Raw genomic sequence first — 12,379 nt, forward strand, 5'->3', positions numbered from 1 at the left:
CATACATACGGCGTTACATTTTTGTATTGCTATTTTTCGGATAATAACACTAAATGAAACACCGTGAGAACTCTCATCGCGTCCTACGGCAAACAATTCCAACCATTTCCTGCCACACAAATTCAAAATCTCTGCACTGTCCATTGGCACGCTTGTCCAGCGTTATACTCGATTGCAACGACACGACGAAATGCTTCTCCGGTTTGCAGAGATTCCCCCCTCGGTCGGGTATGCAAACCATATAAATAGGTAGTTAAATGCTGGCCATGGAACATGGCCCATACTCACCAAGGTCTTTCACTTTGCATGGCAGCTCGATCGAGTCGCCGATGATGGCCTTGTAGAGGTGGCCCCGGGTCATAAATTTCGGTGCCACCGTCGGTGCGTCGATATCCATCGTCGAAATGTATGGCTCCGGTCTCCCGCTGCATAATCCTGCGTATTAAATTTTCGGCAAAATGGGAATGAAAATGAGCGAAAATATTCGGTTAGAATGCTATTTGTGGTGGAAATTTAATCAATAATGGTGGGATCAGTGAGGAAATTTGCGAGCGGGCTTCGACGGCTTTTACAGTAACGGACAAAACTTTATGGCCCCATCACTCATTTTTTTGTTTTGCTGAAATGCTTTATTCGTAAGGACAAAACGTCGAAGAGAAAAAAGGGAGGAACCAATCGTCGATATTTTTTTTTTTCAAAGAAGAAATAAAATCTCACCAAGAAAAGCGATTTTGACCTGTTGTCTGTCTTGATGAAAACATAACAATTTAGCGATTATAAGAAATTTTAGTAAGGTGGTCTTGATGTTTTGCCCGTCATTGTATGTATTTGACGACGATGATGGTTATTGTAATTATTTGCACTTCAAGGTACAGTGATTGCGATTGCACTGCTCACCGGGTTCGTTATTGATGGAAGCAGATTGCAATTGTGCAAACTGAACAGGTCATCGTAAATCACATGTCCGGGTCCTTTTGTTTGGGCGTGATTGTCGTAATGCCGGGTGATAATCTCAAGCGACGATTAGTGGTGCGTGTTTGATCAGCAGCAGGGTGGAGCCGAAATCTTATTTGCGAAGCGATAATTACCACCGTCAATTAATGGGACGAGCGACGAGTGACGAAACGTTTCATCGTGTGAGTAATTGCTTCCAGAAAATCGATTAGACTTGCAAATTGTGTCCCTGTTGCCACTTTCACGCCTTGACATTCTATTCAATGGGTCGGGTGTGAGTTACGGCAAGGCTTTCAATTGGTACAATATGAGTTAGGGAGCTCTATTGAGAAACTGTCAACCGCCTATGATGATTGACGATATTAAACATAGGTTGTCAAACCTACTCGGAGTTGACACGATTGATAATTTCCTTGGGTTTTTTTTTCAATATAAAAGCTCTGTCGAGACCTCCGAAATGGAAGTAATATTTAAGTATTTCAGTTAATGATGTTTGTTATAGTAATCAAGTTTTCCGTCTATCACAAACAGGATGAGTTCCAAAACGGTTTTTGGCATCTTCTCTTCAACGTCGGTGCGTCTTCCAGCGCATTTAACATAATTTTGGCAGTCAGCTACAGGAACATCATTGGTATTAGCCTTGCTTGCTGATCACAAACGAAACCCGACAACTATCTCCTGGTGAAAGTTTAGTTTCCCGTCCCCCGGCAAGGGAGGCCCAAAATTAACCCTAGTGTATTCCTTGGGCGGTTGCAAAGCAGACGGATAGTTAGAGGGACGAACAAGTACTGAGTGAACAAACTACAAAGTTGAAAAACTTCCCACCGTCTGCCTGCCTTTGCACCTCTGCTGCTGCTGGGCACCCCGGCAAAAGCTACTTGTGCTCCGGTGAGCCGTAAGCCAGAATATTCATAAGTTCCTGAGCCGCGCTGCGTGCCTTGACGTTACTCCCTGGAGCGGCTTCATCTGGGACTAGTTGTTCTTTCGCATGAATAAGCAATAGTTAATCTCTGATCTTACTTTGTAGATGGGTTGGAGCTTGACGGACGGATGACGGTGGAACTACCTGACAAGAAGCACTCAACGGACCCTTCTCAGCGCGTTCCGTCCCAGGTCTAGTTTATGCATCAGCGGTCGCTGTAATTTATGTGGTTGGTTACTCGGAATGGAATGCCTTCCCGATGATTCCACAGAACATTGATGCTGAGCGGTGGCGGTGATGCATTTGAATACTTGTCCCTTGTCCTTCCCGTATCTCACCTGGTTTTGATAGAGTTCTATCAAAGCATTGCGAGTAATTGGTTTTACCACCTTCATACATGTGTTGGGCCAGAATCTCATCTCTTGTGCTATGTTTGTGCTATCAAAGATGACATTGACCTTCATATTAATGTGTACCAACGAAAAAGTATCAAAATTCTCAAACTTTGCCATCGTTTGATCGATTCTGATGAAATTTTTAGGAAAACTTGCAAATGGATTATATTTTTGATTATGCATTAAAAAGTTTGTTGGGATACCTACCTTACAAATGTTTCCAATTCGAGTGAAGTTAGTCGGCTGAACAAAATCCTTGCAAAATCTAAGGATTTCCAAGTGAACGAAATTCCCTTACCCAATATTCCCAGATCCTGGTGTGATATTACTGTAAAGTTTATCCCAAAAGGAGGACGTGCGTCGTATGAGGAAGCGAAGAGTTTTAGACCAATCAGTCTGACCTCTTATCTTCTGAAATGTCTGGAACGCATTATCGATCATCACATCCGTGATGTTTATTTGACAAACATGCCTCTTCATGTGAATCAACATGCTTACCGATCTGGAAACTCGACTGTGACTCTTTTACACAAAGTTGTATACGATATCGAGAAAGCATTCGCTCAGAAGAAATCCTGCTTGGGTGTTTTCTTGGATATTGAGGGTGCCTTTGATAACGTGTCTTTCGATGCCATATTGGAAGCCGCACGAAACCATGGGCTACCTACAATGATTACCAATTGGATTCATCAAATGCTCAAAAACCGACATCTCTTCTCGACATTGCGTCAAGCAGCGATTCGAAAATTGAGTGTTTGCGGATGCCCCCAAGGGGGAGTCTTGTCACCACTTTTGTGGAATCTCGTAGCAGATACGCTATTGAGGCAATTGCGGTTTTCCAACATATATATTTGCCGACGACTATCTAGCTCTGATGGTTGGTATGTGCATAAGCACCCTATTTGACCTGATGCGAAGTGCTCTTGAGGTAGTCGAGAGTTGTTGTCACCAATATAGCCTTTCGGTTAATCCTTTTTACGGAAAGACGAACCCGCTTTGGAATTAACGTCTTTTTAGCACTGAGATTAATGTGACTGATCAAGTAAAGTATGTCGGAGTTATTCTCGACTCCAAACTTTCATGGACACCTCACATTGATTTCAGAGTAAAAAAGCTTGCATGGCCTTCGGTCATTGCCGACGAACCTTTGGTAAAACCTGGGGCCTCAAACCCAAGTGTATCAAATGGATTTACACAACAGTTGTTCGACCAATATTGGCATATGGATGTCTTGTGTGGTGGCAAAAGGGCGAAGTGAGAACAATCCAATCAAAATTGGGCCATCTCCAAAGGATGTGCTTAATAGCGATGTCTGGTGCGTTCTGTACGACGGCAGCGCTCGAGGCTTTTTCCGACGTTGTGGCACTATACATACATCTTAAACAAAAAGCACTTTCTTGCTCTTACCGTTTATGGGTACTGAATCTACTGGAGAAAAATCCAGTGAATCGTTGATCTACACACACTTCGTTGTTTCCACTTTTGGTGAATTGGGACAAAACTGTCCTTGCTCCAAGTGATCTCATAATTGCATGTCACTTTCCTTACAGGACATTTACCACACAATTCCCTTCACGGGAAGAGTGGACGTCTGGCTATTTGGAAAGAAGTATAAAAAACGAAAATGTTCGTTACACTGATGGCTCCCTTCTTGGAGGTAGAGCTGGTGCAGGAGTATATTCTCGTGAGCTAAGGCTGAATCAGTTTTACTCACTTGGTAGAAACTGCACCGTTTTTCAGGCGGAAATATTTGCTCTTATGTGTGGAGTGCAATCAGCGTGTAATGGATAAAGTCATATACTTCTGTTCAGATAGTCAGGCTGCTATAAAAGCTCTTGCTTCGGCCAACTCAAGGTCAAAGCTTGTTATCGCATGTCGAACTCAAATTGAGGAAATGAATTCAGTCAACTCTGTAAACCTTGTTTTGGTACCTGGCCATTCTTCCATCACTGGAAATGAATTGGCTGATGAGCTATCTCGCGATGGAGCATCGCATGACTTCACTGGCCCTGAGCCGGCTATTCCAATTTCGAAGTACTGGGTGAAGCTTCAGATAAATTCTTGAGCGGCAACCCAGCACAAGCAAAGTTGGAATAGTTTGGAGTCGTGTCAAACAAAATTGTACATTACTGAGCCATCTCCAAGGGTGGCGAGGTATTGAACAAATCTGTCAAAGCAGGATTGCAGTCTCTTGGTCAGAGCGTTGACAGGCCACTGCCGACTCAACTATCACATAGCAAATATTCAGCGTGCTGACTCATTTGTGTGTGATAGTTGTGACTCTGATTAGGGAACTTTGTATCACCTGATGTGTAACTGTCCAGTTTTTGCGCAAATGCGATTCCAATGACTTGGTAAACACTTATTAAGTGAAACTGAATTCGGAAGCCTGAATCATCAAAAAAATTCTGTTATTCTTAACCCGCTGTGGTAATGAGCTATAGGCCCTCTTTACGCTCATGCACTTTGTTGTGCCCTTTTCAAGGCGCTGTTTGATCCCATTGCGGTATGTAGCTACATGCTCTCATTTCGCTTATGCGAGCTTCCCTCTTCAAGGGACCCCACTCCTATTTCCTCCCATCTTTCTCCCCCTCTTTCAGAAGAGAAAAACTTCAATTCTTCTGGGACTGCACTCTCTTCCCATCTGTCTGTAACATTCAGGATCATTTAGAGTAGCTTGACCGATCATCTACAGATTGATAGCCTCTGCTTCGTCTCCTGACCAACGCAGGTCAGCGACATCTTCTATGCCTGTTTCGACCTGAATTGACATCCTACTCAAGGCATCAGCGTTCGAAACTTTCGAACTTGAAAATGTCTGCTCCTTTCGCAACCACTCACGTTCAAGCAGTTTTCCACGCTTCTTTTGCGTGCTGACCGATTCCTGCTTCTTCGCTCATTATTATTTTTGCTGCCAGGCTGTGCACACGGTCGGGCAGTGTTGCCACATTTTTTCGATTCTCATCTGTGTTTTCAGTTGAAATTTTTTTTTCTTATTCAGGTCCCAAAAATCGTGGTAAAAATCTGTGTTGTGCAAAAATCCAAAATATTTTATTTTTTAGATCAAATGTATAAACAATTTTTTATTTGAACTTATTCCACTTAAAGTAAGTTAAATACGCATAAGTGTTTCTAAAAATTAAAATACTTAAGTATTTAAGAAAAACTAAAAAGAGTTATGGAAATTCTGCTTTTATTTTACGAAACCATGTCTTTAATTGGTGGAATATTGTAAAATCTTTAAATTCTTTTTAATTTAGAAAATCTGTGATCTGTGATCATAGATATCCATGGGCAAGAACATGAAAAAAATCTGTGTAATTACAAATAAATCTATGTATGTGGCATCACTGTGGTCTGGTGAGTCATTCTCGTTTTGCGTTTGAACACGCTTCTCAGTTCTGTTTGGGATCAAAGTATTTTAATACACAGGTACTGAATCCCCGAAAATTGACTCACCAACAATCCACATAAGTAATGAAATATTTTTATTTTATTCTGTAGTCCAATATTTCAGCAAAATTTGCTCAGTTCAACATTTTTACATGTAAAAATTGATAATCTTGCGTTTGGAACTGGTGTGAAGCAAAAACCACCTCGCGTGTTATGTTAATCCAGTTTTATGTTATGGATAACGAAGATAATAATGTAATGAATACTATAACTATGTTAAACTACTTGTTCAAAGTCTAAATTCCTTGAAAATCAACTGAGAAGCGATACTCCTATACAATATTAAGCAAACTTCATTACCGTAATTTCGGGTGAAATTGATTATTTTTCACGGATTATCTTGTCTGATTTCTGTAATGTTTACAATGCCAAACAACCGAATGCAGGAAAGCAAGTACAAAGGTGAGCCTTATTGGCTCAAGTACAGAAATTTTCTAACAAATGTAATTTTAATACTAAAAATATCTCTAAAATAAAAAATCGGAGGATCGGATTTCGCGGTGAAATTGATCTCTTATCAATGCGATTATTGTTATTTTTCAAAACAACTCCCCATAATAAACTTGAGCTCCCTGAATCCGAATATGCTTGCTAAATTCTTAACAATTCGATATTTATGTAAATAATTTATAGTTAAATTTTAAGAATAACGCAGAAAACGCCTTAATGTATGCAATTTCTAAAGGAATTTCCTGATATATAACTAAAACTCAATTATTCCAACCAAATGATCGAATTGATACGAGTTTTGGCAATGAAATCTAGGTTGGGGATATATCTTAAGTATCCTCACAAAATTTCAGGATTATACCATGCTCAAATCCAAATCCAATTCAAACTAGAAGTTTATTGATGTTTGTCAATACTTCACCATACATGATTTTGAAATTTGACATTATTTCCATAGAAAAAAACATTCTCTAACGCAAAAAACTCCACAACACACAATTTGACTATACTTACGACAACAAATGTTCATTCACTGCAGGTTACATTGATATTTGTGCTCCGATAGGAAGAAATAATATCGATCAATAATGATATATATGATCAATATGATCAATTTCACCCGAATTTACGGTACCATTGTTTGTTTTTTACTTTTCTCAGTGCAGCATAAACATTTACAGGAATCCGGTTCCTGTGTATTAAGGTACTTTAGTTTGGGTAGAACGTATAACGCAAGGCTTGTTTAGAGCGATTCTCTTCAGAGTGATTTTTCTCAATTTTCTCAATTTTGCCATGGATTCATGGATTGTCACGGAATTGAAATCAGAAATTATTAATATGCAATTACGTCAAGCGGCCGTGTCTTGTACACAACCTCCTCTGGTTTTTTAAAATCAAAAATACTTGCTTTGTCTCCGACGCAGAAAGAGTACTCGACACTTAGAATACTGGCTTCTCTACCTCTCCTATCCGATGACACAACACTGTAGGAGCAGTGTCATCATTCTCTCTAACCAACCTATCTAACTCATCTGAGGCCTTCTCTCTGAGTGAAAATGGCACCTTAAAGGGCTTATAAACCTTAAAAGACTTATACAATTGAGAGAATCTCTCACTTATCGTTCTCTGTAACAATCATGATTTGCAGAACATCATTAGAGCATCATTGTTTATCGTAGACTATATCAAACTGTACTCTGATTAGATCGACATGAGAGAAATTTTTTAGATTTTATCTGAGACGAGGCTAGCAAAGACAGTCTTATCTATAATTGTTGATTTTTTTTTTCTTATTTCACTCTGTGTTTACGTCAGTCGTGAGCAAGCCGTTCAAACCCTCACATGAACATTTCAGCAAAAATATTGCGTTTGCATTATACCGAAGCAGAAATCAGCATTGTTTTTTCATAAGTATTTCTCTTCATCGTTGCTCTCTTTGCGTTATTTCGGAAAACTGATTCTTTTTTCGTTACATATATTTATGCTGTAAGAAAAAGGATAACTATATCTTGCTGCATCTACAAGAATTCTTAGGTTTATCTGATTTGGCGAAGTTATTAGCGAAAGAGGAGATCAATGAAGTGAAATCATTCATGTCAGTTAGGCTCTTATGCAGCAACAGCGTATTAATAGCCTTTTGAGTAAAAAGTTGGTCGATGATTAGCAATGAGAGTGTGACGTCCATTTGTCTGTAACAGACACTGAAAATAACTAGTCTTGTGTTAAGATTTACCAGCATCTTTGGAATAATTGCTCCGCTGATTGACGTTTATAATAACAGTTTATTTTGAATCCAATTCTTTTCACTTTGTCAGTAATTAAAACGATTGGCTGCGTTTGACTTTTCGTGACAGCGGAATCCCGGCTGACGTTAATATTTTGCGGATCATATGACGTTAATATTTTTCCTCTTCACGAGCATCCCTCAGTATTTTATCATCGGTCTCTCTCTCTGCAAGGCTCTCCGCTATCGCTATTTATCAAACTTGCTACAACTTGCGAAACATTACCGATCATGGACCGATACATATGGAATGTTTATTGTCGTTTGCTTTAATTGTGCTTCCGAATCAAATAAAACAAATTCAGCAATGCCTGCTTATTCCGATATAATTTTTAACGTTATCCATTTCCATCTGTAGGAATCGTCCATATTGCAGCCAAACTACACAATTGGATACACCGAACACTTCACTATAACACTTCACTTTTCAACATCAAACTCAAAACTGAGGTAGTGAGCTTGGATCTCGAACCTGTGGCAATCCCAATCGTCCATTAGCATTCTCTCCATTTCTATTCTACAAAATCCTTGATCCATACCCACAATCTCCATTTTTTAGACCAAAACTAATTTTAGACCAATACTGACTGTTCTGTAGTAGTCGTAGAATTGATACACTCAGAAAATATTCAATTCAATTTCAATCAATAACGTACTCATAATAACTACATCCACCTTCACTTCCACTCTATTTGAAATATTTCACGTAGTTTCCGTTTAAATAATTCAAACAATTTGGGTCCTAAAATGTTTAAAGAATTCTTGTTTATTTTTTGTAATACGAAAGAACATGTTCTTGTAACTATTTTAGCAATTTTTCAGCTAAAATAACGACTATAACATATTTAAACTTTAATTAAAAAAATGGTTTCAAATATGAACCTTGATACTTTTGATAATGTTTGACGTTCGTTATGTCGACAAAAATGCCACAGGGCTTTTAGTTTTAACACTGTGCTTGTTCCTATCTGACATTTCTGAAGGAACACGGAAACAAAATATACCCAAAATTTGAGTTTAAACAGAAAGGTGTGACAAAATCTCATAACCCGTAAAACTGTTTTTTTTTTTTGGAATTAATCCTATGAAAATCATTTAAAAATTTTGTAGACATGTGTTTCAGTCCAAAACGCTGAGCCACCTATCTTGTACTTATGACACACTGGTACGGTATCTGCCCAAGATATAAACGAGTTGAAATTTTATTCTACATTCGGCTCTAGCGTGGGATAACTCTAATTAGACAACAGTGCTGTTGCAAGAGAATCAAAAGAACCCAACCATTAAAAAGAAACAAAATAAAGTTTATTCAAATTTGAGTAAAAAGAACTTATTTCCAGTTAGTCTAATTTCTCCGTCTACCTTATTATTTAGGTTTCCTAAAAGCTTTTCGGAAAACTAATTCTCCGTGTACATTACCCTTCCCGTTTGAGGAATACCTTCTTTTCAAATGAGCCACAGTACACGGAGACGGAATTCAACTCAATTTTGGGTTGTTTCAACACAATTCCGTAGTTGAGCCCAATAACTCAATTTTGGCTAAATTTCCAAGGTCCCCGCTAGGTAGTTTGGCTTTAATTCCATTAGAAAAATATACTCATTTTTTTTTTGGTTGATTTAACGCAAAATTGAGTTCTTTCGACCCAAACATGAGAAAAGTTGCATTTACCCAAATTTGGCTTATTGTGCCAAAGTACCCCCTTTGGGTAGATGCAGATCGCTCTATTTTTTTGACAACATTCGTGTGGGAGAAAGAGAAAACCGAGAGATTTTGGGTTGAAACTATAATCGATATACTTAATTTTGGGTAAAGTAAACTCAAAAATAAGGTAAAAATATTTCTCCGTGTAAGCTTCTTTTCCTTCATTTACACGGAGCCGCAAACCAACCCAGCTTTGACTTCTTTTAACTGATATATACACGGAGACGGAATTCAACTCAATTTTGGGTTGTTCCAACGCAATTCCGTAGTTGAGCCCAATAACTCAATTTTGGCTAAATTTCCAAAGTCCCCACTAGGTAGTTTGGCTTTAATTCCATTAGAAAAATATACTCAATTTTGGGTTGATTTAACGCAAAATTAAGTTCATTCGACCCAAACATAAGAAAAGTTGCATTTACCCAAATTTGGCTTATTGGGCCAAAGTACCCCCATTGGGTAGATGCAGCTCTCTCTATTTTTGACAACATTCGTGTGGGAGAAAGAGAAAACCGAGAGATTTTGGGTTGAAACTATAATCGATATACTTAATTTTGGGTAAAGTAAACTCAAAAATTAGGTAAAAATATTTCTCCGTGTACCTATCAGTAGGTTGTTTCCATTTGACAGCGGCAAAACAAACAACTCAGTACAAAAAAAAATCTACCCAGCGTTAGCTTTCGACGTCTCCGTGATGGGTAAAAACAACTTAACGTTAGGTAAACTCGGAAGAACCCAAATTTGGCTTATTCCATTCTGCCCATTAACGCATAATTGTCCCATGTGAATAGTAAATCCAGCAAACGTGGGACTGACATGCAATTATGGGCAGCATTGATCTTCGACGCTGGGTCGGTGCGTCTCTCTCTGTTTTTGACAACATTGCTGTTGCGAGAGAGGCAAAACAACCCAACCGTGGGTAAAAACTAAATGCAGTTTACTCCAAATTTGAGTAAAAAGAACTTATTTTTGGGTAGTCTGATTTCTCCGTGTAGATACTTCCTCTGTTGGAATGAGCCTATGCATGCTATAAAACGTTTGACTTTTACTGTGCGCTCTGTTTTCAAGTTGCCCGTGAGAGAGAGCGAGACAGCACCAACACACGGCGCATAGTAAAAGTCATGAGAACAAAAGAATTTATGGCACGTACAGAGGCTCATGGACCTATGCACGGGTTCACTATTTGACGTTTAAGCGTGCAATGAAACCATAATTTGGCTGGTTCATAAGTCTTGATTTATGGAAAACCTAAGTATTTTTGCCTCAGTGTATATCAACTGCAGCGATTTGCAGTAGACAGGATGTCTATCTGACAAGCCAATTGAGCCCTCTGTCACCATAGAAGATAGTGTCTCCATCATGTCGATAGCCTGGAATCAACGCTTGTTTCCTTCGTTTTCGCAACCTTTATTCGGAGAGTCTACAGTAAGAAAAAAACGAGATAAGTCGTCGACATCATAAACAACAAGGGATGGCACTGATCCAGATGGAAGGAATCAATATTACCAGGAATAAAGTTACAGCCGGAACGAATTCGTGATTGGAATCGCTGCTTCCCTCCAAAAAAGCTGGACAGAGTCCCGCCACTGTGCGGGACAACGCGTGATCAACCTCCTCCGATGGCAGGCCGGCACGATGCACAATCCCGGCAAGGCTCACTGCCTATTAAACGGAGAGGGATCCATTCCTCCTATGGGGGAAGGGTCCTCCCACGCTGCAGCTGAGGGATCAACTGGCAGCTGGTAAGTATGGAATACAGTATAATTTAACAGATCTCTTCTCGTCATTTTAGGTTATAAAGATACAGTGACTCAATCTCATTTGCGTACGGGGCACTGTTTTCATATCAAGTTGGTATAAATCTATTAAATGGTACATGGACTTCGATATACTTTATCAATTATGAAGGTTATAGGTGTAATCTATTGTTTGGCAATGACAAACTGTATTCATTTGCTTAAATCTTTGGAGTAATGGAAAAGTATTGAGATTGTGTCTATAATTGACCCAATTCCATATTCGTACACCTAACAGAAAAGAAATATACAGCATTCAAAACTAATTTTTAATGGACTAGATGATTACTTAAGCTCTTCGTTGTGTTGTTCAGATGCAGTAGAATACATTTGGAAAATTTAAAAGCGGACATATTTGAAACTTAAGTAAATTTAAGAAAAATATCAGTTTTCCCATGTTTTTTGCTAGAATATTCGGTAAGTCGAACAATAAATTGCATTTTTTTCAACATCACTTCCTTAAAAATGATAACTGCGAATATTGCACAAGTTTCAAAAAATTATAATCAGTTTTAGAGTAGCTAGGAGTGGATATCGACAACTTATACTTTTGAATCTTAGGTAGTATAACATTTATTACAAATCCAAAACCAAAAATTTTAGTCAATTTCTTTATGTTTGGCTCCTAAATGTATATTCATAATCCATAGTTAATGTTCCTATCAAAACATTGCGTAATTATCATTTTTAATTTACGTTTTACTACCAAATATGATTAAAGAGATTTAAAGAATAAATATTATTGCCATAACCGCAACACAAACGTTTTTTAAAATGATGAAAACAACAGGATATATTCTATTAAATAGTATATCAATACTCTCTGCTCATTCAAGTTATTTTGTATTTTTCTTATAAAATCAATAAATTGCAAAATAGGGTGCTATTTTGAATATAATTTGAATATTATTTCAAAGATAATTGAAT

The 12,379-nt window shown here is 38.3% G+C and overlaps 1 protein-coding gene across 1 annotated transcript in view; it reads right to left on the minus strand.

Moving 5' to 3' along the window:
* The window catches only part of LOC110679354 (roundabout homolog 1-like), a 491,376-nt gene that overhangs the window by 186,474 nt on the left and 292,523 nt on the right, over positions 1-12,379 (minus strand). The window contains exon 3 of the mRNA XM_021853766.1: positions 289-435. Within this exon, the coding sequence (XP_021709458.1) occupies positions 289-435 (147 nt within the window). The remainder of the gene's footprint in view (positions 1-288; positions 436-12,379) is intronic.

This window comes from Aedes aegypti, chromosome 3, assembly GCF_002204515.2.
Source record: "Aedes aegypti strain LVP_AGWG chromosome 3, AaegL5.0 Primary Assembly, whole genome shotgun sequence".
NCBI lineage: Eukaryota > Metazoa > Arthropoda > Insecta > Diptera > Culicidae > Aedes > Aedes aegypti.